This window comes from Vigna unguiculata, chromosome 1, assembly GCF_004118075.2.
Source record: "Vigna unguiculata cultivar IT97K-499-35 chromosome 1, ASM411807v1, whole genome shotgun sequence".
NCBI classification, from domain to species: Eukaryota; Viridiplantae; Streptophyta; class Magnoliopsida; order Fabales; family Fabaceae; genus Vigna; species Vigna unguiculata.
In genome coordinates this window covers 10,721,638-10,747,737 of record NC_040279.1, presented here as the reverse complement: position 1 = coordinate 10,747,737, position 26,100 = coordinate 10,721,638, and the positions used below count along the sequence as shown (strand labels likewise).

Below are 26,100 nucleotides of genomic sequence, written 5' to 3'. Positions count from 1 at the left end.
AGTTGAACTCCACTCCCCACGTAGGTGCACTTAACTCCCCACTTACCATTAGAGGTTTGAATTTTGGCTCTAGTAAGTCTACACTCCCACCAAATTACTTGAATTAGGATTGGATAATAGAAAGGAATATTTGTTGGGCTAAATCAAAGACGAATGATCTGTTTACACATATTATATTAATTGTGTTCGCTTTTTCTGCAGCTTTGTTAAAAAAGTTTCCCTTTACTCCCCACATATGTATGCATAAGTCCCCATATCTGCGTCAAATGTTTTTTACCGGTTTGTGTAGTTGAAAAAGAACAAAATTTAGTGAATGCAATATTAATTGGTGCACTGGACTTCGTGATTGACTTCGTCATTGAGTTACATCATGGTGAATGCTCGAATAAGGCGATTTAACAAGAGTTTTTATTCAATGTGGAAGCAGTATTGAAAAAGTTGGAGTGTACTCCCCACATAGGGGCGACTAACTCCCCGCTTTTGTAACAGGTTTTTACTTTGGGTCTTGTGAGGCTACACTCCCACTTAATTAATTGAATTGGAATTGGGTTATGCAAACGAATATTTTTCTTAAGGAATGAAATACGAATAATGTATTTACCACATTTTAATTAAGTTAATTGGTTTGTCCTGCAGCTTTGTTCAAAACAATTTGATTCAACTCCCCACATACAGAGTACTTACTCCCCAGATCGGCGTGAGCTGTTTATACAGTTGTGTGTACATATAAAAACCACATAATTCCTTTCATTCAATTTTAATTGGTCAACTGCACTTCGTGATTGAGTTACATGATGGTCAATGCTCGATAAAGGCAATTTAAGAATAGTTTTTATTCAATGTGGAAGCAGCATTACAAAAGTTCAAGTGTACTCCCATATAGTTGCGACTTACTCCCCGCTTTTGTAACAGGTTGTTACTTGGGGTCCTGTGAGACTACACTCCCACTAAATTAATTGAATTGGAATTGGCTTATGCAAAGGAATATTTTTGTTAAGAAATGAAATAGGAATAATGTTTTTACCATATTTAAATTAAGTTTTTTGGCTTGTCCTGCAGCTTTGTTCACAAAACTTTGGTTCAACTCCCCACATACATCGTCCTTACTCCCCACATCAGAGTCAGCTATTTATACAGTTCAGTGCACATATAAAATCCACATACTTCAGTTAATTCAATTTTAATTGGTCCATTGGACTTCGTCATTGAGTTACATGAGGGTCAATGCTCCAAAAACGAGAGTTAAACAAAGTTTTATACAATGTGGATGCAGTATTGGAAAGTTGAAGTGTACTCCCCACATACTTGTGACTGACTCCCCGCTTTTGCATCAGGTTTATACTTGGGATCCTGTGAGGCCACACTCCCACTTAATTAATTCAATTGGAATTGGATCACGTTTGGGTCATGTTTAGTAACTTTTTTCTTAAGGAATGAAATAGGAATAACGGATTTCACACATTTAAATTATGTTTATTGCGTGGTCCTGCAGCTTTGTTCAAAAAACTTTGGTTCAACTCCCCACATACAGCGTCCTTACTCCCCACATCGGAGTCAGCTGTTTATACAATTCAATGCACATATAAAATCCACATACTTCAGTTAATTCAATTTTAATTGGTCCATTGGGCTTCGTTATTGAGTTACATGATGGTCAATGCTCCAAAAACGAGAGTTAAACAAAGTTTTATACAATGTGGCAAATGTGTTGGAAAAGTTCAAGTGTACTCCCCACATAGTTGCGACTTACTCCCCGCTTTTGTAACAGGTTGTTACTTGGGGTCCTGTGAGGCTACACTCACACTAAATTAATTGAATTGGAATTGGATCACGCTTGGGTCATGCAAAGTAATTTTTTTTATTAAGGAATGAAATAGGAATAACGTATTTAGCACTTTTAATTAAGTTTTTTGGCTTGTCCTGCAGCTTTATTAAAAAAACTTTGCTCCAACTCCCCACATACAACGTCCTTACTCCCCACATCGGCGTGAGCTGTTTATACTGTGTGTACATATAAAAACCACATAATTCCTTTCATTCAATTTTAATTGGTCAACTGCACTTCGTGATTGAGTAACATGATGGTCAATGCTCGAAAAAAGTGACTTAAGAATAGTTTTTATTCAATGCGGAAGCAGTATTGCAAAAGTTTAAGTGTAGTCCCCACATAGGTGCGACTAACTCCCGTCTTTTGTAACAGGTTTTTATTTGGGATACTGTGAGGCTACACTCCTACTTAAATAATTGAATTGGAATTGGATCAGGCTTGGGTCATGAAAAGGAATACTTGTCTGATTTGTAAATTTAAGTTAAGTTTTTTGGTATCTTCTGCAGCTGTTATGAAAAAACTGTGCTTGAACTCCCCACATACACATGCGTTACTGCCCACATCGGCGTTACTTGTTTATACAATATTGTGCAGAAACAAAGACCACATACTTCAGGTAATGCAGTTACAATTGTTGGATTGGACTTCGTTATTCAATAACATGATGGTCAGTGCTAGAAGCGGACAACCAAACACAGACATAAAATGCTCATTCACCAACCATATCTCTCAAAAGAACAAAAATCACCAACAACCACATCCACAGCCAATGAGATCAACTTTACAAACACATCCTCTACGTAATACGAACGAAATACATTACCTCTAGGTTAAATAAATTAAATGGGCTCCGGCAAAGGTTCGATTGTACGCTCGGGAAGACGAATTCCTTGTCGTCGACGACTTCTTCTACGACCTGTCTCCAGTAACCCACCCAAACGGCGACAATAACTGCAATTATCCACCACTAATCTGCAATGCTTAACTCCTCTCACTCTCTCATTCTCGTTCTCACTTTATCCCTCTTTCTCTCTATCTTTCTCGCTTTCACTGATCCTCCACTAACGATGGCGAAATGCTTGCCGGAATCTCGCTTTCACTGAACTAGAAACTCCGACGACCTTACTTCTTCCCTCTCTCTCCCGATTTCTCACTTCGCAACCCCCAGCCTCACTTTCCCCCTTTTTATCTTCTTCACTTTCTCTCTCTAACTTACATTTAATTTTAGTTTCCTTTCTCTTTCTGCCGTACGTGTGAACTAACCTTTTCGTAATAAAAATTTAAAAAAACCACCGTCACATCACCTTTGTCAAAAACTTATCACATACTTTTGTTGAAATATCATTATCCAAATATCTTATGCCATTTTTGACTTAAAATAACTAAGAAGAAAGCAACGTTAGGTATGCAATCATTGTCCCATGACATAACAAAACAATGCAATTTGACAACTAAGTGTAGGACTAAACCCACATTACACTAAATCAACCACATAGGAAATATCATTCAGAAGAATCAGAAACTACAAACATCAGAAAGAAACATTACGTTATTAGCCTTACATAAAATAAACAAGAGAAGAATTAGCAAAACTAAGCTATGCCAGCATATCACACCGTGGCCTTGTGCTCTGGCTTGTGAGTGAACTCAAAATCTATGTGCACAAAAGCCCTTTCAACTTCGGGAAGTTGCTCTAGCTTCTCTTGGAGTGTCTCACCAATGTTGTGTGCTTCGTGGAGAACCATGTCTTCTGGCAACACAATGTCGACCTCCACAAAGTAATCTGCACCTAAGGTGTATGCTTTAACAGTATCTATGTGCTTGATCTGCTTATGGTGATTCCATATGAGATAAGTTAACTTTGCCAGAAAATCAGGTGGTGCTGTTCTTCCAATGAGTGAACCAACATTTTCAATCACAGTCTTGGCCCATGTATTAATGGTATACAATGCTATCTGCATTACACATTCAGGATATCATCATTAGTAGTTCAATGAAGTAGCTCGTTTAAGGTTTTTTATCGAAAATGATGTCCTAGTCTCTTATGTAAGTTCGTGTTACAACTCATTGGTAATGTACCTTTCCGTATCTTTCCTCATAAAAAACCTCACGGGCTTGATGAAACAAGCAAACAATCATCTAACATTATCTATCTTTAACAAAATGATGTGAATTTAGTCCCTCTACATAGACAAAATGACGTTAAAAAAGAAGTGTAATGCAATGCAAAGTCGTGTTCGTACGTACCAATAACTGAAAACAAAACATGAAAACTAAAGAGAAGTATTAGGATGTAGTTATGAACTCACAATAATAGCTCCTGTTGGATCAATCCACCAGTAGAACTTAACAGCTAAAACAACAGCAGCTAATCCAACAAAATTAGTAATGACATCAAAAAAGTGATCTTGTGCATACGCTCTAACGATTTCATTTTTAAATCTTCGGCAGTAGACCGTAAGAATGAACTTCACTATAGTCACACCCACCATAATCCCGATCATCCAGTGGAGTTTTGTTGGATCCGTGTCAGGCTTAGACTATAATAAGAAAGTGCGATATAAGAAATTAAATTATGTCGATATAATAATTATGGAAACAAACAAGAACAAAAGTTTATCCCAATTACCTTGGAAATAAGTTGCCGGGCAGATTCAATCAAAATCTGTAATCCCAAGGTTGCCATTACTGATGCAAAAACAACGATACCCTGCACAGAAGTCATATCATGCAATGACTATTTTGCAACTATCTTATACAAACAATTGTTGCTATTTGCACTACCTGGGCATTATGGCACTATATCTAAAAGATCGCATTCACTAAAAAGCAGTGTAAATCACTTCTTACCACTGGTTGCATGCGTTTCTTTCCAATTGGATAGTGATATTGATTTGGCTTTTTCATGGCATGTGCAGTAAACCATAATATGAAGCCTGACAAGAGATCCAATAGAGAATCCATGGTTGAGGCAATGACTGCTAATGATCTGCTTGCAATTGAGGCATAAACCTTTGCTGCAAACAGCACTACGTTACATATATTTGACACGTGCATAGCCATCCTCTCACTCTTCGTAGTTGCTTCATTTCATCCTGATAAACATTTGTATATTTAGTAGAGTTCTATTTTTATATCTTAAAAGATAAGGTTTAAACTCACTTGTAACTATAACTTGATCAAATATTTATTTAGTCTCAGTGTAAAATGTCTAACACAATGCTCCACACCGAGGATTGGATATCTAAATATGAAATCTGATATTTATGGATGGTCTGATAATATAAGTAACACAGTAGTCTAAGACTCCAATACCAACTTAGAAAGTAGATTTAAGCCTAACCCATGTTGAAGATCTCACACAAACTAGAAATATGACCAAATTATATCAAGGGCAAATTTCATTTTACAAATCAGATTAAGTTACACTTAGAATTCATTTTTAAGACTATATTTGACCAATTTTTTTTTTCACGTGTTTGAAATGATAAAGTTGAAAGTAAAGTCATAAACTTTGGCTGAGATTATTGTCAAAACTGGTTAGTTCTAATCCGTGGTCATAGAACAATGAACCTCGGTGAGAGCTCCTGGGAAACCACCCGTTTCAGTCATAGTCTCCATCTCAGTAAATCCTTCAAGTAGACTCTCCTGCTGCTTGTAATATTCTGCCACTTTCCGTTGCTTCCCTGAATCACAAAATAGCATTGGGACTATTAGAGAGAAATTAAGAAAATTCACATAATCAATCAAATACAAGCACCAATGGTCAGCATTCAACACAAAATTCTGCTTATATGCAAAGATTCCTAGCATGGTCTACGATAAACATAACACAAACCAATAACAACACTTCTCCAACTTCTTCAGTTTTCAAAACTCAAAGCATCACCACGAAGAGAAAAACAAATACCCATCAAACACTTCAAAGTACAAGGTTAGTCCGGATTCTCCGATTTCAACACAGGCCAAATACACGAAATAAAGGCATTACCACTTTTAGCATCAAAGAGTAAACAAAGGCACACTGGGTTTGCACAAACCAACACACCAACCATACCTCCCAAAGATACAACAAAACTAGACCCAACAAAAGGTCCAAAAACAAAACATAATCACACTAACACAGGTTTCCTAAAATCCCACACGCCAACTTTTAAGGCTTACGATAACTCCCTTATTAAACTGTGCACCCAGTAAAAGACTCATTGAAGGCATCAACAATGGCACTTCTTAGACCCACATAAAGCGTTTGAACAGAACAAAATGAAAAAAGAGGATATCTTACTGGGTTTGCGAAGAAGTCCACCAAAAGAGAAGAAACGATGATGGTGATGATCATGCGTTTGGTTTGGCAAACGAAACTCCTCCACGTTAAGTCTCCATGGAGCTTTTGCAAGCTCTTTCTCCTGCATTTCCAGCAGCGGTTCCCCGCGGCGGTTTCCACCGCCACTCTCTGTCATGGTGGTTGTCCAAAACAGGAAAGGTTAAGGGCCTTTCGTAGTTTACAGGGTCATCCAGGAAGAGGAAAAGAACAGAGCTTGTGGGGGACCCTCTGTTTGTGGAGTGTAGGCAAGCTTCCAAGTAGGTGGGTTACTTTTTTATGAGTAGAAGCTGAATAAGCCACGTTACATAAACTTGTTAAATTAAAACACTCCATTGAACATTTTAACAAAAAGGAGACAACTTTAACTTAATCTATAACTTAATCTATAAGAATAATAGTGATAAGATCGAAAACTACCATGACTTAAAATGTCATTTGAATAATAAAATTTGAAGAAAGATAAAAAAAAAAGTATAGCTTTTCAGTTTAGAAAGTTAGATGAACTTAAAAAGATAAGAATATATATTATTAATTAAAATGAAACATTTTAGATTGAACTAATTTTGAATTAACGTAAATATATTCATATTTTTATTTCAATTACTTAGTCGCTGAAAAATTTATTTATTTTTGTAAGAAATGTTGAACAAAAGCAAAGAAATACTATTCATTAGTTGTTTAATTATTAAATAATGTTTCTTATAGGACTATCAACGAAAGTTCCCAGGCTTTACCTGAATAATAGCATAAATAAATTATGCATCACAAGTATAATTTGGATTCGAAAATGATTGGTTTAGTAAGGTTGGATAAGAAAAACAAATAGAAAAAGCAGTTTGCATCTGGGTCAGTGTGAGCGATGATTTTATTGTTTATTAGAACTACTTTTAATTCTTCAACTAAGAAAATAGGTAGCTGAAAGAAGATGCAAAATTGATGTTGAAATATGAAAACTTTTTTAGTTAAAAAAAGAGACTAGTTGTTTGAGTCCAAGGAAATTTCTAGAAAAACTTTCACGAGAGAAAAATGTAAAAAAAAAAAAAAAGTAAATACATTTTTATAAGTTAAAGCAATTTATGGATATCATAGCTTTCTCTTATATAGAAGTCATCAAAAGACATCACTTTCAATACTCAGAACAGATTCCTTCATGTTTTAATTGTGAAATTTGCCTACTCACATGCTAAGTAAGAAAATTTTCTATTGAAAATTCTATAAAAAGTAGTGTTAATTAGTTAACGTTGAAGATCTCCACGATTATTGCGCAATTAAGGTTCTTTTATAAGTGGCGCATCTTATCATCACATTTTAAGCTGTTAAATATGTTTTCGGTATTTAAATTTCAGTGAAAATTGAAATTAGTTTTCTTAAAAATCTTGAACCAATCTAGTCTCTCAATTTTGTAGATGGATGAATTTAGTTATTTTAACAAAATTTTATTAAGTTTATTTGACGTTTCAAACACATTTCATTATAGTATTTAGTTTGTTTGCAACGTTTAACACATATTCGCTGCAATGTTAGTTGAGAAATGTATTTGTAATGTCAAATAAACTTAAAAAAAATCGATTTAAAAGATTAAATTCACACATTTCTAAAAATAAGGGACTAAATTTGTTTAAACATGGACGAATGTCTTTAAGGGTAGGGAGGGACCATGGCTCCTCCAAAATTTGATTTTTTTTAATTATATATATATATATATATATATATATATATGTGTGTGTGTGTGTGTGTGTATGTATATGTGTGTAATATAAAAATATATTTGAAATTTATTAAAATTTTTAAATTGTAGGTAGTATATATTAAGAATTGATGAAAATTAAATTGTGTATCTTTTTATTTGTTTTATATAAGCACAACATTTAATGTTAATAGATAATAAAATATAAAATTAAATATAATAAAGAATGAAAATATTTAGGTTTAATTTTTCTTTTGGTCCCTATTTTTGTTTAAAAATTGGCACTAAGATTATGCTAATTACACTAACAAAGCAAATCATTCATATTAAGAGTTTAAATTTTAATGAAAAAATCATTGATCTGTTTCAAGAAATTGAACGGAATTGATCGTTAAAGAGCAAATTGCATCAGTTTTTAAAAAATCGGGATGGATCAAATTGAGACTAATCAAGACTATAGGATCTACTTAACATCTTTAAATGAAAACATGAATTAAAAGAGTAATTAAACCAAATATTTATTAACATAATCTTTATTTTCCTTTTCATTATCTTTTTAGTTTTTCACAAATTGTAATAATCTCTCACTCTCATATGTTTTCTTTTTGTTTTTAAAGAAAAAAAAGTTAGACACAAACTGATTATATTTCTCATTTATCCTCTTCCTTTCCCGTCTCTTGTCTCACTTGATAATGAAAACATTTTTTTTATCTCATGAGTTTTTTGTATATTCATTATTTTTTATGAATATAGAAAAAATAATAATAATGTATTATGTGTTTTTTCATAACTGATTTTTAATTATGACTTGACTATACCATATTTTTCTTTTAATAATTATGTGTCTCAATTTTTTTATTAGATTATGATAAATTATTTTTTAATATTATTTACAAAAAAAGATATATTTATAAAGAATAAAAGAATGAATTCATTGTTTAAAGTGATGAAAAGGAAATTATTGATGAAAACAAAATAGATTATACTTCTTCACATATTTTGAAGCATTATACTATGATCTCAAAATTATATTACTTTGGTACCTTCAACACTTTTGGTCAAGATCTGCCATTGAGTTCAACATTTTCAAGAAGGACTAAATTCAATTTTTATTAAAAGTTGAAGGATAAAAAATATATTTAACTTTATTTTAAAAATTTACTAATTTAAATTTAAAAATAAGTTATGTTTTCAAACAGTAAGATGTTTTTTTTTCAAAGTTTCAAGTAAGATTTTTTTAATCATGCTTGTACACATGTTTTTTCCCTTGATAATGAAACCGTGTTTCAAAGTATATCTTTATTTGTATTTTTTTTAAAATAATTCTTAGAAGCACATTTTTTATTTTTTCTATTTTACAACTTTTTCACTTTTATATTTAAAAATATGTTGTTTTGTTTATTCAAAAAATCTAAAATAAGATTGTAGTTTTTAATTTTGTTTAGGAATTTTGTATTTATTTTATAAGTACATACACTATATTTTATATATTATGGTTAATTAGTTAAATTAATGATGTTAATTCAATACAATTTGAGAAATAAAAACAAATAAAATTTTAATAAAAATTGAGAAAATAAATGATACTATTGAAGAGGATGGCAATAGGGTAGGACAAATTTCGTTATCCATACTTATTCTTTTGAAAAAAAATATCATTCTCATCCTCTTATCCAAATTCAATAGGTACGAAATTTTTGTCTCATCCTCACACTTAGGAAAGGTAAACAAATATATATTTGTAAGTGTTAGTGTTATAAGTTTGTTTTCTATTTTGATTTGTAGATTTTCAATGATGTCACTCAACTTGGGTATGAATATGTATTTGAAAATTTTTATAATCATTATTATCATCTTCATTATTTCATGGTCAAACTTTACGTGGACACTTTAGCAGGAAGAAAGTCCTAGACCCTCGTGTGTTCCGCGTGGTTGCTCTAGGGAGGGGGAATCGACTTGTAGAAAACTCTCTAATGCTCAAATCAGTAAGAGTTACGGGTGTTATTGTATGCAAGTGATGCAATGTGTTCGAAGATGATCTTGAGTGACAGAGTAATGCTAACATATATAGGGTTTACTTGTTGATTTTGTAATTAAGATGGTTGGGTCATAATAATATTCATTTACATGTCATTAAGGCATATCCAAATTTTCAAGATATTGTTCGTTAATGTGTGATCCCTTTTAACGAGGGGAGATCATAACAAATATTCAATCATGTTTAATGGACCCCTTTTTTGACTCATATCCATTAGGCCCATTATGGATAATTGGGTCATACATGCACATAAGCCCCCTAACTCGAAAGTTTGATATGCAATGATGTGGTGTTGATCGTGATCACATCAGGTCTCATCGTCGACCTCAAGCTTTGTTGGTGGGTCAACCTCCTTATACTAGGTTGTCTGACAAACAATCTGGTTGTCTTAGTAAGCTGGTTTTCTTAGGCTGAGCTGTTGGTGATTGCATCGGGTTGGTCTGGTCTGGGCTTGAGGTTAGCCCTTCCCTACGAGAGAATGTTAAATTGGGCTCAAGGTTGACCCCTTTTGGCGAAACTACAACATTTTCTAGCGAAGGTGACATGGCGCAATCGTATTGGGGGATACGTGACTGAGGAACATTGGAAGCTGTTGGAGCGAAACGTCCCCAATGAAGCATTTTGGCAATTCGAGTCATCTAAATATTGAGTGCTCTGTCATCTTATTCACTTTTCCAAGTTTCTTTTCATGCCTTTCTCACGTCTTCTGACTTTCGCCTTTGTCTCCTCACCTGCGTCTTTCGCTCCCTCGCTTTTGCGTCTTCGTTCCGTTCTTCTCTTTTCCCTAGGCATGTGTCATCTGATTCATCTTCTGGAAGTGATGTGCATAGGTCCCTACTAGACATGGAGATTACCCATATAGGTGAGGACTCTTCTGTTGAGGACTCTTCTGTTGAGACCTCTTCTTCTTCTAACAAGTGGGATTCCTCACCACAATCCCTTCTGTCATTCTTTCTCTAATGGCCTCATTGGGGATCGTGTTCATACCTCTTCCTTCGAGGAAGAAGGTGGTGACTTGTGCTTAAAAGGGTAAGACTACCGTAGTCGGACGCCTTGCGAAGGGCTTTGATACCCTATACTCGTGGGTGGCTGACGATGCCCTCAAGTATGAATCTGAGTACTTGGCAAAGGCTAAAATGGCAGCTTTTTTGGCCACCTTCCCTCTTTGCCTTGTTGGGCTCGAAGTCGTCTCCTGCACCCCTAAAGGTAGGGTTTACCATCGGCCTGGAAAGCAGGAGGGCAACTTTGTTTTTTCATATTGTTAGTTTTGAAATGGTTGAAAAGCCAAGAAGGGGGGGGGTTGAATTGGCTAGTTAATACTTTAGGCTATTTTTACAAGCTAAAAACCTCATTTAATTGAATCAAATAGATCACCAAGTTAGGATGCAAACAGTACTGAACTATACATTTTCAATCGATCAAAAACAGAGTTAACAGATTGATTTTACTAAACAGATTCTGTTATGGTATAATCAATCGATTGAAACTGAAAAATAGTCGACTGAAATACTAGGAAAAATGCATAAATGTGAATTTGAATTTTAAACCAGAAACAAAATGCTCAAGAATGATCAAGATCAGTTCCAAATGATTATACAAACATGCTCAATGCTTCAGATGCTATGAAAACATGCAAGAACATGAAAAAGATGATTAAAGCACAAGTTCTTGAAACTTTAAAATGAAAATGCAAGAGAGAAAGGTTAGAGAAGAGAGGACACCACAAATTTTTACACTGGTTCACTCAAACCTGAGCTACATCCAGTTTGTCAAGGCAACCTGAGCTTGACTTTGCACTATTTTAAAATTTTTACAAAGAATCCACCCTTACACTTCCAAAATATGCAAAATCACCACAAAAGACTCTTGAATCACACAAGAATCACACCAGCACAGCAAGAACCCTCTTGCAGACCTGGAAAACCACCAGGCACACACACAAAGCTTGAGAAAGATCAAACCTCAGTGGTAGCATAGCCTTGCCTACCACAAACCACTTTCTCCAAGCTTCAAACCATGGCAAAAGCTTCAAGAATTGATCCAAGATCAATCTTCAACAGCTGCAACACCTATGATCACGAAGGAGAGAGTTTCCACAAGTTTCCAGAACCAAATCGTGCTCTAAAATGATCAACAGACCTCTCTTTCGAAAATCACAACTTTTATAGTCAAACTGTTACGAAATTCAACAGGTTGATTTTCAAATCAATCGGTTGATTTCACTTGACTTAAGTGAAATCAGTCCATTAAAAACTAAATCAACTGATTGAATTTGTTGTAGTTTAAGACTACTGCAACCAACCTTTTAACCTGTTAAAAAGCCATTCAACAGATTAAAAGAGACATTTTAACCTGTTGAAAAACCATTCAACAGATTAAAACCACACAAAAGACCAATCTACATCTAATTAATGCTTTAAGGTCTACAACATGAATTACAAACTACAAGCACACTTTCTTAATGATGTAAGTACATGGAGAGCACACATTCCAGCCTTGATCACCATGGATATCATCAAATCTCCTTTCCTTCATCAATGTAGACTTCAAGTGTGGTTACAATGTCAAGATTTTTGCTGTCTTTTCAACTGTATCATGACCACTATTGCAACTGCAATTTTATTTTTTGGCAATATTATTCATCACAATGAAATCTAAAATTGCAGAACAAGTTATTCCAAAAGTAATTCTTCCATAGTCAATCCATGAGTAACTCCTTTACACTACACTTTTCATTTCTTTTAATCTAACAGATAAAGATAAGTTACTCAATAGAACTATTTGATTGAAAGAAATCAAAGGTGAGGATAAGGAGTGATTCTTTTGAAATTACTCTTAGATTAACCTTATGTGTCCTCTCTTTCTCTCTCTATCTGTAAATATATAACATAAGTACATGCATATCATACCCAGGATGTATTCTCCATTTTCTCCTTCACATATGATGAAGTCACCAAAGAATCTGTTGAAAAGGAAATAAAAATTAGAGAGAGGAGATGCGCATAGTTCCGTATGCACATAAGACAGGAGCCATCCAACGTTGAAACAAATAAAAAAAAGAGAGGAGAAAAACATCAAGTCAAATATTTAATTTGCAACTCGTTATAAGCAGAAAGGAAACATATAAAGTCAAATCCTTTAGGTTTTCTCATATCATTTCCCAATTTCCATTTGAGTATGTATACAGAAAACAAAGAAATTCACTTTTCTATCTATGCCTTTTCTTTAATTCAACAGCTTCATATAACTATTTTCCTCTTCATATTGAAGAAAACAAACAAAGAATCAACCAAGCAAGCAATAAACTTTCCAGTTCCAGCCAGCAATTTACAGACCCAAATCACATTTGAGAAAGTTTGCCACTACAATTCCAAAACTTGAGAAATATTTATTCAATGCAGCAGCTTCAATTCACCGAACTCACGAAATTAAACCACGAAAAAAGAAAACAAAATGGTTCCATCAAAAAAGAGAAAGTTTGCATGGCTCTATTGGAAGAAAAGAGAGAGGAACCTGAAGTTGAAGAACTGCAGCAGAGAGGATTGATGAGGCGTGAGAGAGACATGGCCATGGAATAGGCGAATCAGAGACTCTAATTTGTTGCCTTGCTTCGATTTCCTTCGAAAATTCAAACCAAAACCAGTAAACAACGCAACGAAAATCAAATATGAAAACAAAATTTAAAGAAGAAAAGGCTCAGATAAAATAGATGGCATCAACAAGCTCCATAAGCTTTCATAGTTTGATGGTAATAATTTAGTCATCACTGCCTCAGAACTGATAAAATCAACGAACAATTAAAACTTTGAAAGAGAAAAGTGCAAGGATTTCGGAATACCTTGTGACCTGAACTCTCGTAGAGTGAAAGATAATGGGAGATTAAATAGGTAGCGAGGGTGTGGAACAGAGAATAACGACGAAACCCTAATTTCTAGTGTGATGGGTCCTTCCGATATTTTAGGCCGCATAGCCCATGACATAATAGGCCCACTTCTTTGCGGCCTCCCTACGTAATTACTTGCTGCACTTCACCAACTTATTCGTTCAAAAATAAAAATCTAAACATTAGGACTAAATCAACATATTTATTAAATATTTAAAAAATAGAATGAAAATTATATATATATATATATATATATATACATATATATATATATATATATATATCAAGATTTTTTATCATTATAGGTAGTTTTTTTTCTTTTTTGAGAATTTACAATAATAGACTTGACTATTGTGTTGAACGACATTTCTTCCTACACCTCCATGGATTTATTATGCACCAATAGGCATGTGAAAAATAAAAATATATATATTTTATATTGTACAATCCAGAATGTATTTTTTATTTTGTATTCGGTAGAATCTGGAATATAAAATATATATTACAATGATATAATTCTAAAATATATTTTTTGTATTTTAAATTATACATTGGGGAATGCTTTTGAATTGTTCATTATAAATCTCAAAATGCAAAAGAGGATCAAATTAGAATTTTAAGATGTATTTGGGTGCACAATGAAATTGTGAAGGTGCAAGCTGTTGAATAATTATATATTTTCAAAATCTATTTGATATAGGTTAACTATATATAAAAGAATATATATATATATATATATATATATATATATATATATATATTTATACAAGATTATATTAACAAAAGTTATTTATCAAAGAAATATATTTAAATTTTTAGACAATTAATATCACGTAAGTGTTAGTCATCAAAATAAACAAATTTTTCAATTACGTGACCATTCTAAAATTTTAAAATTATCATTTAAGTGATAACTTTGATTTTGAAAAAAATCATTAATTGAATTATAACTAATTTTATATACTAATTCTGTTTACTTCTGAAGTAGTTTGGCTTAGAAGTAACTTTTTTAAGCACATCTAACATCTAGAGATAAAGTATCAGTTATATTTGGATTTAATTGAGTTATACTGAACTAAAATGTTTTAAGTGTCCCCAACTATTATATTTCGAACAAAGATTCATTTCAAGAAATGGAAAAAGTTTTTTTTGACACTTCTACAAATAAGATACATCTTACATCAATTATTTCTAATAAAATATTATATTATAATAAAATATTAATTTATTTAAATATAGGGGAAGGGTAAAGAAGAATATAAATTGAACATACCAATGCTCCTAGAAACTATCTTGAAAAGCGTGGTTTATTACTGCACCAATGCATGTCATCAACTAGTGGCATCAATTTGATTTTTATTTTTCTTTATCAACATTAGTAAATGATCTTTGTCCTCTTGTTCACCAATGTTTTCCTTTTTCTGCACTGTTTGTGAAAATGTGCCCAATATTATTTTACACAGTTATCAGTGTTGTGGGAAGTTGTAGAAACAAAACAAGTTGAATGATAAAAGATGTAATTAAATCTATTATTAATGAAATCCGTAAGAGTAAATGAGTTTAGAAAATGTTTGACTAAGTGTATCTTAAACACCTTCTATCCTCTATAATTAATTAGTAGTTAATTATATAAGAGAAAACAACAGCACACAACCCAACACATGCACTTCGCTTTGTTCCAAGAGTTATATATATATATATATATATATATATATATATATATATATATATATATATATATATATATATATATATGTAGGGGTGTCAAAATGGGCTGGGCCCGACGGGTCGGCCCACCAGCCCGACAAAAAAAACATGGGTCGGGTCAAGAAATTCAATCCGCCAACCCCATACAGCCCGGCCCGTCAAGCCCGCTGGCCCGTCGGGCCAACCCGTGGGCCAAAACGGGCCAGCCCGCGGCCCGTACCAGTTAATTAAAAATATCCCACCCACGTGCATATTTCAGCATCCCTCTCCCTCACCCTCACTCACTGTCTCTCTGTTTGCGCTCCCCACCCACCCACCCAATCTCTCCCTCCGCGCACTCTCTCTCTCCGATTTCCTGCGCTCGCTACGTCGCCGCTGGCCACCGCCAAACACACAGGCCACCCCTCACTCACTGTCTCTCTGTTTGCGCTCCCCACCCACCCACCCAATCTCTCCCTCCGCGCACTCTCTCTCTCCGATTTCCATTGTCTGCCCTGGCTACGTCGCCGCTGGCCACCGCAAAACACACAGGCCACCACGTCGTCATCGCTAACCATACCCGCTTCTCTTCTCCTCCACCTTGACATCCACCACGGCGTTCGCTATTTGGAGAAAACAGCGTCCACGACCACCGCGAAAACAGCGGAGCCACCGTCGGACTGCGATTGGCAGACGATTCCGACCGCCACGACCACCGCGAAGACAAGTATGTTCCAAATTTGAGTTATGGTTCCATTTCACCCGATTTGTAACCTAAATTCCCAATTTTGATAATCCTAAATTTCTGATTTTGTAATTTCCGACCACCACGACCCATTCTGTGAATCATGAATCGTAATTGTTGTTGCTGCTGCCGTTAATGGATGTTCATCGTTAAATCTTCCCCAGTTTCAATTTGCGTAGCTGCTGCCGCTTATTTGGATTGGAGCAATATTCAGGTAACCATGTGTTGGACTGGACTGTTGTATAATGGTGTAATTGTGTTGCTGTTTTGATGAATTATTCACCACCCTTGCTGTTTTGATTTTCTGTTATTCACCACCCTTGCTGTTTTGATGAATTATTTACTATCTTTTTAAGGAATTCCATATTCATATGTCTATTGATGGTGTTATTAGGGATGGCAAAATGGGCCAGGCCCGACGGGCCGGCCCGCCAGCCCGCCTGAAAAAGCATGGGCCAGGCCAAGAATTTCAGCCCGCCAACCCATGACAGCCCGGCCCGTCAAGCCCGCTGGCCCGTCGGGCCAGCCCACGGGCCAAAACGGGCCAGCCCGCGGGCCGTATAAGTTAATGAATAAAAAAAAACACGTGCAGTGTAGCAGTAGGATGTGGGTGGAGTGTTTAATTTTTAAGATTTTAAAAAATTCGTTTTCAAAAAAAAGATCTAGAATAAGTTCTTTTATTTATTTATTTATTTTTGCATAGTATTATGTTTTTCTCTTCTTTCTCTGCAGAGATCTCTCTGTCTTCTTCTTTTCACTGCGGCGGAGGCAACAGGAGTGTTGTGCACTAAGAAAGGATATTTTAGCCTTTTTGATATTAATATGGTGTGCACTTGACAATGATGGGGTACAAGAAGCACAAACCATGTGCGAATTCTGAAGTGGACGCATTGTGTTTGGGCAAGCCCAATCAAACCCAATTTCATTGTTAACAAAAACCTAGTTTCACCGAGACAAGTAGTGGCGGCAAACTCCATTATTATCGTTGTCACTTTCATCCAAATTCCAAAACCCAGACAAGGCTTAAAAGGTATTAGGGTTTTCTTTCTCCATTATTATCGTTGCCACTGCCAGACTTATTCCTTCATTCCTCTCACACTCTCTTCTCCTCCTCCTCCACCACCCGCGTTTTGGGAAACCAGAAGAGAGCACCCTCGTTTCTCCTCCACCCACGTCGCTGGCCAAGAAACACGAAGGCAGAGTGCAGGCCATTCACGGCGTCTCCTTTCTCCTCCACCGTGACATCCACCACGTCGCTGGCAGGGGCAGCAGCGCCACCATCGGACTGCGATTGACGAACGATTTCGACAGCCACGACCACCACGAACACAGGTTTGTTTGTAATTTGCGTTCTGGTTCCATTTTCTTTCAATTTGTAACCTAAATTTATGATTTTCGTAACCCTAAAATTGGTTTCCTGTAATTGGAAGTTATGGTGTATGTGTGGTTGTTGTTGCTGCGATTTGTCCTTGTTTGGATTGGACCCATTCTGTGAATCATAATTGTTGTGCTGTTGTTGGTTAAATTTTCCCCCAATTTCAATTTCGTAGTTGCTGCCGTTTTGGTGTGGTGGTGATGTTCATTTCTTTTTTTCTTGTTTTTCTAGTGTTACTATTTTTTATCTGACTGTGTGATAGGCTGATAGTTGTGGTTGTTTTCTTTGTTTGTCTGTTTATCTGTAATCATGTTGGAGATATGTGGAGAACATGTATTTCATCGTTGCACTGTGATCAAATAAATACTGCCACTGTTTCATATTGTTCTATCATCCTTGAGACAAAAATATGTTCTTCATTAATGATTGAATTATATGATAGAAAGTACCAAGTTGCAAAGTTGTATGTGCCGTGTTTGCAAAGCTGGGATTGAGTTGTTTGGCATTAACTTAAACTGAAATTTGCTTATACACTGCAGTATATTTGATGTAGAACTATAATGCCACCTCCTTTTTAACTGTTCTGAACTCTAATTTGTTTGAGGCATCTCTACCGGGGTTTGATGATGGGGAGATTTCAGAAGATGCTCCTATTGATTTGGAGGGTTTAGATGCTTCTGCAGCACATGTTGCCAAACAAATTATACAACCTCTCATCCATAATTAATGCTTCTGTTTTTTTTTATGTAACTGTTTGCACTTTGGTAATGCTCCATGCCTAAAGTACTCTAATTCAGACTTGTTATTGATGTTGCAACAGTGTCTTGATGACTTGCAGAGAGCAAAATGTCATTTATATATATTGTAGGGTTGTTTGTTTTGTGATCAGTTATATTATATACTGCAGGGTTGTTTTTGTTGCAATAATTTTGTTGAAATCTGATTTTGGACTGAAAATGTAACATATGGAAAAAAGCCCGCGGGCCAGCCCGCCAGCCCGCCAGCTTGCGGGCCGGGTTCAAAAGTGTAACCCGTTTCACCCTTGAGGGCCAGCCCGGCCCGGCCCGTATAAATCGGGCCAAAATCGGGCCGGGTCAAAACGGGTCGGGTTGGCCCGTTTTGACATCCCTAGGTGTTATGTTGTTGTACAAGCCCTGATTTGAGTGACTCGGTTATTTGAGTGACTAATAATGTGTATGGAGGTTGATCTTGCTGAATTTTGTCGAATTTGATTTTTTAGTGACATGTATTTGATTTTTTGACTATATGCCCCCACTTTGGTGTTTGGAACAGCGACACCATTCCTTTCACTCACTGTATGCCATGTCTCTCTCACGCCTCATCAATCCTCTCTGCTGCAGTTCTTCAACTTCAGGTTCCTCTCTCTTTTCTTCCAATAGAGCCATGCAAACTTTCTCTTTTTTGATGGAACCATTTTGTTTTCTTTTTTCGTGGTTTAATTTCGTGAGTTCGGTGAATTGAAGCTGCTGAATTGAATAAATATTTCTCAAGTTTTGGAATTGTAGTGGCAAACTTTCTCAAATGTGATTTGGGTCTGTAAATTGCTGGCTGGAACTTGGAAGTTTATTGCTTGCTTGGTTGATTCTTTGTTTGTTTTCTTCAGTATGAAGAGGAAAATAGTTATATGAAGCTGTTGAATTAAAGAAAAGGCATAGATAGAAAAGTGAATTTCTTTGTTTTCTGTATACATACTCAAATGGAAATTGAGAAATGATATGACAAAACCTAAAGGATTTGACTGTATATGTTTCCTTTCTGCTTATAACGAGTTGCAAATTAAATATTTGACTTGATGTTTTTCTCCTCTCTTTTTTTTTTATTTGTTTCAACGTTGGATGGCTCCTGTCTTATGTGCATACGGAACTATGCGCATCTCCTCTCTCTAATTTTTATTTCCTTTTCAACAGATTCTTTGGTGACTTCATCATATGTGAAGGAGAAAATGGAGAATACATCCTGGGTATGACATGCATGTACTTATGTTGTATATTTACAGATAGAGAGAGAAAGAGAGGACACATAAGGTTAATCTAAGAGTAATTTCAAAAGAATCACTCCTTATCCACACCTTTGATTTCTTTCAATCAAATAGTTCTATTGAGTAACTTATCTTTATCTGTTAGATTAAAAGAAATGAAAAGTGTAGTGTAAAGGAGTTACTCATGGATTGACTATGGAAGAATTACTTTTGGAATAACTTGTTCTGCAATTGTAGATTTCATTGTGATGAATAATATTGCCAAAAAATAAAATTGCAGTTGCAATAGTGGTCATGATACAGTTGAAAAGACAGCAAAAATCTTGACATTGTAACCACACTTGTAGTAGTAGACGATTTTTGAGACTTTGAGGGAATAAAATGTATGTTTTATTGCATGCAGTGCCTTGGGGAGTCAAAAGACAGAATCAGGAAATTGTTCAACAAGGTTGAACTTTCGATTTCTTCATATGATACAGCTTGGGTGGCAATGATAACCTCTCCAGCTTCTCATCAGACCCCACTTTTCCCTCAGTGCTTAAATTGGTTGTTGGCTAATCAACACTTAGATGGTTCTTGGGGTCTTCCTGATCGCCATCCATTACTGATGAATGATGCTCTCTTATCTACCTTAGCATCCATCCTTGCTCTAAAGCAATGGGGTGTCGGAGAAGATCAAATTAACAGGGGTACTTTACTCTTCTCCTAACCCTTTCTTTCTCTGCTGCTGTATAAATCATGTTTCCTGATATTCCTCCAGGTCTTCACTTTATTCAGTCAAACATTGCCTCAATCCAGGATGAGAAGCAGCACCTTCCCATAGGATTTGGTATCAATTTTCCTTCTTTGATAGAATATGCACAAAATTTGGGCATTAATCTTCCAATTGAAGCTACGATCTTGAATACAATGATCCAAAAGAGAGAAATAGAACTCCAAAGGTAGAATTTAGTAGAGACATCTTGTTTTTTCCTTTTGCTTAACTTCCCCAAACTGACCTCTTTCTGGCGTAATTGTCCAGAGGTAAACAAAGAAATTCAGAAGGGTGGAGAGAATATCAAGCATATGTTTCAGAAGGAATGCAAGATTCACAAGATTGGAAAACAATCATGAAATATCAAAGAAAGAATGGATCTTTGTTCAATTCACCTGCTACAACAGCAGCTGTTTTTCAGCGCCTTAAGAATGCTGAATGTCTTGGTTACCTCCAATCTGTACTAGAAAAATTTGGAAATGCAGGTGTGTTTCCAAATTGTATTTCTCTTAATTTAAGTCTATTTACTATTTTTCATAGGGTAATTTCTTTTTTTTTTTTGTCAAATCAGTTCCGACAATTCACCCTCTGGATATATATGCTCGACTCTGTATGATTGATAGTCTTGAAAGGTTGGGTATTAATCATCATTTCAAAGAGGAAATTCGTAGTGTATTGGATGATACATACAGGTAATACTCCATTTAGTGCGCATGCATCCGTTATTAACATCATGTCAGTTACTTGAGAGGTGGGAAAAAAATTATAAGCATGTGATGTGATGAAAATATAGAGATAACATTCTATTCAAGATATTCAACATCCTTTGATAGTAAGTTTGAAAACACTCAAAGCATTCGTTCAGATACCATTCTATTCAAAATATTCAGCATATAACTTCTCATTTAAATCCCTTGAATCCCTCTGTATATATATATAATTTGTGAAAAAATAAACAGATTTTGGGTGCAAGGAGCGGAAGATATATTCTTAGATCCCACCACCTGTGCAATGGCATTTCGAATCTTGCGTCTCAATGGCTATGATGTATCTTCAGGTTTGATGATTTGTAACATTCACGCTGTTCAAAGTTTTTACCTTTTGGATCAATACCAAGTAAACTAATCTGTATGTTGTGTCGTCGCAGATCCATTTTATCAATATTCTGAAGATAAATTTGCTGAGTCCTTGAAAGGGTACTTGAAGGATGTTAGTGCTGTGATAGAGCTTTATAGGGCTTCACAAGCCATTATACATCCTGATGAATCAATTTTGGTGAGACAGAGTTTGTGGACGAAACAGCTTCTGAAGCAGGAATCCTCCCCTTACAGATTATATGCTGATAAGCTTCGTAGTTATGTCGACCAAGAGGTAGTTTCTTGTTTTAGTCTTTCAGAAACTTTACTTCCTTAGTTTTATACAATCTTATAATGTTTTCTAATGGTGAGTTTTTTTGTTTTTTTCGTATTTTAGGTCAAGGATGTTCTTAATTTTCCTTTGTATGCAAATTTGGAGCGATTGTTAAACAGGAGATCAATGGAGTATTACAATGTAGAAGAAACAAGAATTTCAAAATCATCCTATAGGTATAGATGGTTCTCTGCTAGTTTGTTTCAATTGTCTCAATCTCTGTTTTGTTCCTTTCTATTTTTAGAGATCAAATTATTGATTGTTAGTATGATCCAGATCATGCAATCTTGTAAGCCAAGAAATTCTAAAGCTAGCAGTAGAAGACTTCAATATCTGTCAATCAATACACATTGAAGAGTTGAAACAGCTTTCCAGGCATGTCTTTCTTTTCTTTTTCTCTCAATTTTTCAAAGATATGCATTTAGCCATAGATCCATAGATAAATACCATAATCAATTCACTATAGCTTAAGGTTTGGTAGTGCTAACCACAGAGAGTTTTAAGTATATCTTCCTCCCTCATTAGTGTTTCTCTTCTGGCTTGTTGTCATTGAGGAATCTGGGTTCTTTTGTCGATGCTACTACTCATGCTTAATTGTGAAGAAATTTTATTCAAATATGCATCATAAAGATAGTATCCACTCACATTTCGACTTAGGAACATTCATTTTGTTAAATTCAAATGTTTGAACACAAACTGTAATATTTTATTGAAATAATTCATGATTTGAATCAGAATTTGTAGAACGAATACTGAGTCACGTCTGATCCCAAACAAGGAGTCTCCTCCTTCAGAAAAACTTCAGTACATTAACCTTGTGAATCAGAAAACTGTCATACCTACTTAAGAAACACACACCTTACTTCCATACTACACATCACATCCCTTAACTGTCATATCACATTTTTTCAAGTTTGATTTAAATGTGCTACAATACCATATGCAGATGGGTTGTTGAGTACAGACTAGACCAACTAAAATTTGCGAGGCAGAAACTGGCCTACTGTTACTTCTCTGGTGCTGCTACACTTTTCACACCTGAACTTTCTGATGCTCGCATATCCTGGGCAAAAAATGGGGTGCTCACAACAGTTGTTGATGATTTCTTTGATGTTGGAGGTTCTGAAGAGGAACTAGTGGACCTTATTCAACTAGTTGAGAAGTATATTCCTATTATTATTTGAAACGGCCATCACTTGATTTCTAAATGACTTCTATCACAAATTTCCTGCACACACAGTGATATTATTACAATTAAACTGCAGGTGGGATGTAGATATCAACACTGCTTGTTGTTCTGAGACAGTTAAGATTATATTTTCCGCAATTCACAGCACAGTTTGTGAGATTGGAGAGAAATCAGTCAAGCGACAAGGACGTAATGTGAAAAACAATGTTATCAAGATTGTGAGACATTTCTTCTTGTTTGTGCCTTCATTTTATGCAGTCATTTGAAATATGGTCCTTGAAAAACCTTAACAGTGACTTGTTCTTTATGTTAATAATATTAGTTTGGCTCTTGTCTAAGAAAAAGTTACTTAAATGACATGAAATTTACATGGAGTTCTGCAAGTAAAGATGACTTCTTAACCAATAGGTTGAATTTGTTTACTTTTTACAGTGGTTGGATCTGATTCAATCAATGTATAAAGAAGCTGAGTGGCAGCGAACGAAGACGGTGCCAACAATTGATGATTATATGGAAAATGCATACATATCATTTGCCTTAGGTCCAATTGTACTTCCTGCCCTCTATCTTGTAGGACCTAAGCTTTCAAATGAAGATGCTGAGACTCACGAATTGAATCATCTGTATAAGCTCATGAGTACATGTGGTCGTCTTTTTAATGACATTCACAGTTTTAAGGTACATAATACATATGTGCTCCTTGTTTACTAATGTTTTTACTAATGAGTTATGGCAACTAATGTTTTCATCTCTGTTGTAGAGAGAATCTGAGGAAGGGAAATTGAATGTACTGTCTTTGCATATTACTCAAGGCAATGGAGCTTCTACTGCCGAAGATGCTATCGAAAAACTGAAGGGTGATGCTGAGGAAAAGAGAATAGAACTGCTGAGGTTAATTTTGCATGAAAAAGGAAGCTTAGTTCCCAGAGATTGCAAGGATTTGTTTTGGAAAATGACAAAAGTTTTACATCTATTTTACATGAAGGATGATGGATTTACTTCACATGAGATGTACTCTAGTGTAAAGGCAGTGATTAATGATCCTGTCATCTCTTTGATGAATTATTAGAACATTTTCGGTAGAACCTTAGTTCTGTCAAAGCATTGAAGCTCTACTAATGTGATGCCCCATTCCACTTAGTACCTACACATGCAACCAAGAACTGCTGAGTAAAAAGAGCCCCAGTCTTTCCCAACTGTTGCTGATTCGTTTTCCTTGTTTTTCCTTTCTTCTAATCTTGTTTATGATGGTCAATTCTTTTTGTCTTTAGGTTTAATCCCTTTAATATCATGTTATGATTGCTTTGTATTGACCTCCTTGATTTGAAGCTGCATAGTGATTAAAGTTGGGGTGGTTCGGAAAAGTATAAATTTGAAAAAAAAAATTAAGAAAAATTATTGTATGTGTTTTTATAATTCTTCAATTTCTAATTCCTAATTTGAGTAACTTATAAAAATAAGGATTTAGTATAAGTAAAACATAATATTAATTATTTATTAGTTAGTTACATGTAGACAATGAAGCATATTATAGAAAAATATTAAAGTAAACCATAAAATGAAATTTAAATTTATATTCATAATGTATTATATACTACAAGTAGACATCAAAACATATTATAAAATAATATTAAAATAAATCTTGAAATAAAAACTAGGTTTATATCTATAAATATATTATATTAATGAAGGATTAAATAAAAATAGTTATATTTAATACATGAACAGTTCTGTACAATAATACAAGATTAAAAAAATTATTTGGACAGAGTTTTGTATAAGAATACAAGATTAAAAACAAATTTATGTGGATAGACCAGAATATGACTTGAGTTGTGAGTCATGGAAGATGGATTTGTGAGAATCGACAAACTTATTTGTCCAACATGTCCCACATTTAAAAAATAGGTTGAAATACCTTTTTGATCATAATTTTCGTCAAGTTTTTTCAAATAAGTTCTAATTTTGGTTTGTGTTCAAATAGGTTCCAATTTTCGTCAATTTTGTTCAATTGGGTCTTTTTTGTTAACACCGTTTAAATCATTAACGGCCATGAACAGTGACTGTCACGTGTCATTTTGTGGTTTTTTTAAATTTTTAATTTTTTTTTAAATTTTTTTTAATTTTTTTTAAATGTACACGTGTCAACTCAATAGCGTGCCACGTGTCACTTCGTGATTTTTTTTGAATTTTTTTTTAAATTTTTTTAAATGTCCACGTGTCAACCCAATAGCGTGCCACGTGTAAAGTCAATGTTCTATATTCAATTTGGTCCCTATATTTGTTATTTTTGTTCAATTGAGTCCCAATTTTTGTTAAAATTAACCAATTTGGTCCCTCTCGAAATTGAAACCAAATTCAATTTTTATATTAAAATTCACATTTTTTATTAAATATTTTTATATAATATATTAAAATTCACATCATTATAACTTTGATATAAAAATTAAATTTGATCACATTTTTTATAGGGACCAAATTGGTTAATGTTAACAAAAATTGGGACTAAATTGAACAAAAATAACAAATATAGGGACCAAATTGAATATAGAACATTGACTTTGACACGTGACACACTATTGGGCTGACACGTGGACATTTAAAAAAAAAATTTAAAAAAAAATTTCAAAAAGAAAATTCAAAAAAATTCAAAAAAACCACGAAGTGATACGTGGCACGCTATTGGGTTGACACGTGTACATTTAAAAAAATTCAAAAAAAATTCAAAAAAACCACGAAGTGACACGTCGCAGTCACTGTTCATGGTTGTTAATGATTTAAACGGTGTTAGCAAAAAATGATCCAATTGAACAAAATTGACGAAAATTAGGACCTATTTGAACACAATACCAAAATTAGGACTTATTTGAAAAAACTTGATGATAATTGGAACCAAAAATGTATTTTAACCTAAAAAATTCTTATAAACAAATAAAGGAGCTACTTCATAAGTTTTATATACTTCCGTAAACAAATTAATTACACACAAAGCTTTAGATAAAAGAGCTTATCCAATTAACACCGTTTCACTTTCTTATTATTGAATGTAATGATGAACTGTTTTTAAATTTTAAGGAATCAACTTTGGAGCTAAGTGTTAAATACATTATTAGTGGAGTTAGCCTTAGTTTATAGTCTCCTGCACCCCTAAAGGTAGGGTTTACCATCGGCCTGGAAAGCAG

At 34.5% G+C, this 26,100-nt stretch overlaps 1 protein-coding gene, 1 non-coding gene and 1 pseudogene across 4 annotated transcripts; 1 reads left to right on the top strand and 2 right to left on the bottom strand.

Annotated features, from left to right (window-relative positions):
• Nucleotides 1-3,232: 3,232 nt before the first annotated feature.
• Nucleotides 3,233-6,444, bottom strand: LOC114177184 (annotated as a pseudogene).
• A 7,125-nt stretch (nt 6,445-13,569) lies between these two features.
• On the bottom strand, nt 13,570-13,649 carry LOC114165408. The gene has a single exon (XR_003599703.1). It is a non-coding gene; the product is annotated as a small nucleolar RNA snoR116 (small nucleolar RNA).
• A 3,398-nt stretch (nt 13,650-17,047) lies between these two features.
• LOC114176685 (ent-kaur-16-ene synthase, chloroplastic-like) lies at nt 17,048-24,303 on the top strand. Of its 3 annotated transcripts, XM_028061910.1 has the most exons (16): nt 17,048-17,221; nt 17,334-17,523; nt 18,860-18,941; nt 19,495-19,547; nt 19,969-20,254; nt 20,326-20,506; nt 20,587-20,804; nt 20,891-21,011; nt 21,279-21,376; nt 21,467-21,690; nt 21,793-21,905; nt 22,006-22,104; nt 22,676-22,891; nt 22,995-23,136; nt 23,351-23,596; nt 23,679-24,303. In XM_028061910.1, exons 3-16 carry the CDS (start codon nt 18,890-18,892, stop codon nt 23,985-23,987), a joined length of 2,358 nt encoding a protein of 785 aa, XP_027917711.1. In that variant the 5' UTR covers nt 17,048-17,221; nt 17,334-17,523; nt 18,860-18,889; the 3' UTR covers nt 23,988-24,303. The 3 variants fall into 3 exon arrangements, with proteins under 3 accessions (XP_027917711.1, XP_027917639.1, XP_027917791.1); XM_028061838.1 differs by having other exon boundaries at nt 17,048-17,523; XM_028061990.1 differs by lacking the exons at nt 17,048-17,221; nt 18,860-18,941 and having other exon boundaries at nt 17,232-17,523.
• Nucleotides 24,304-26,100: the final 1,797 nt, after the last annotated feature.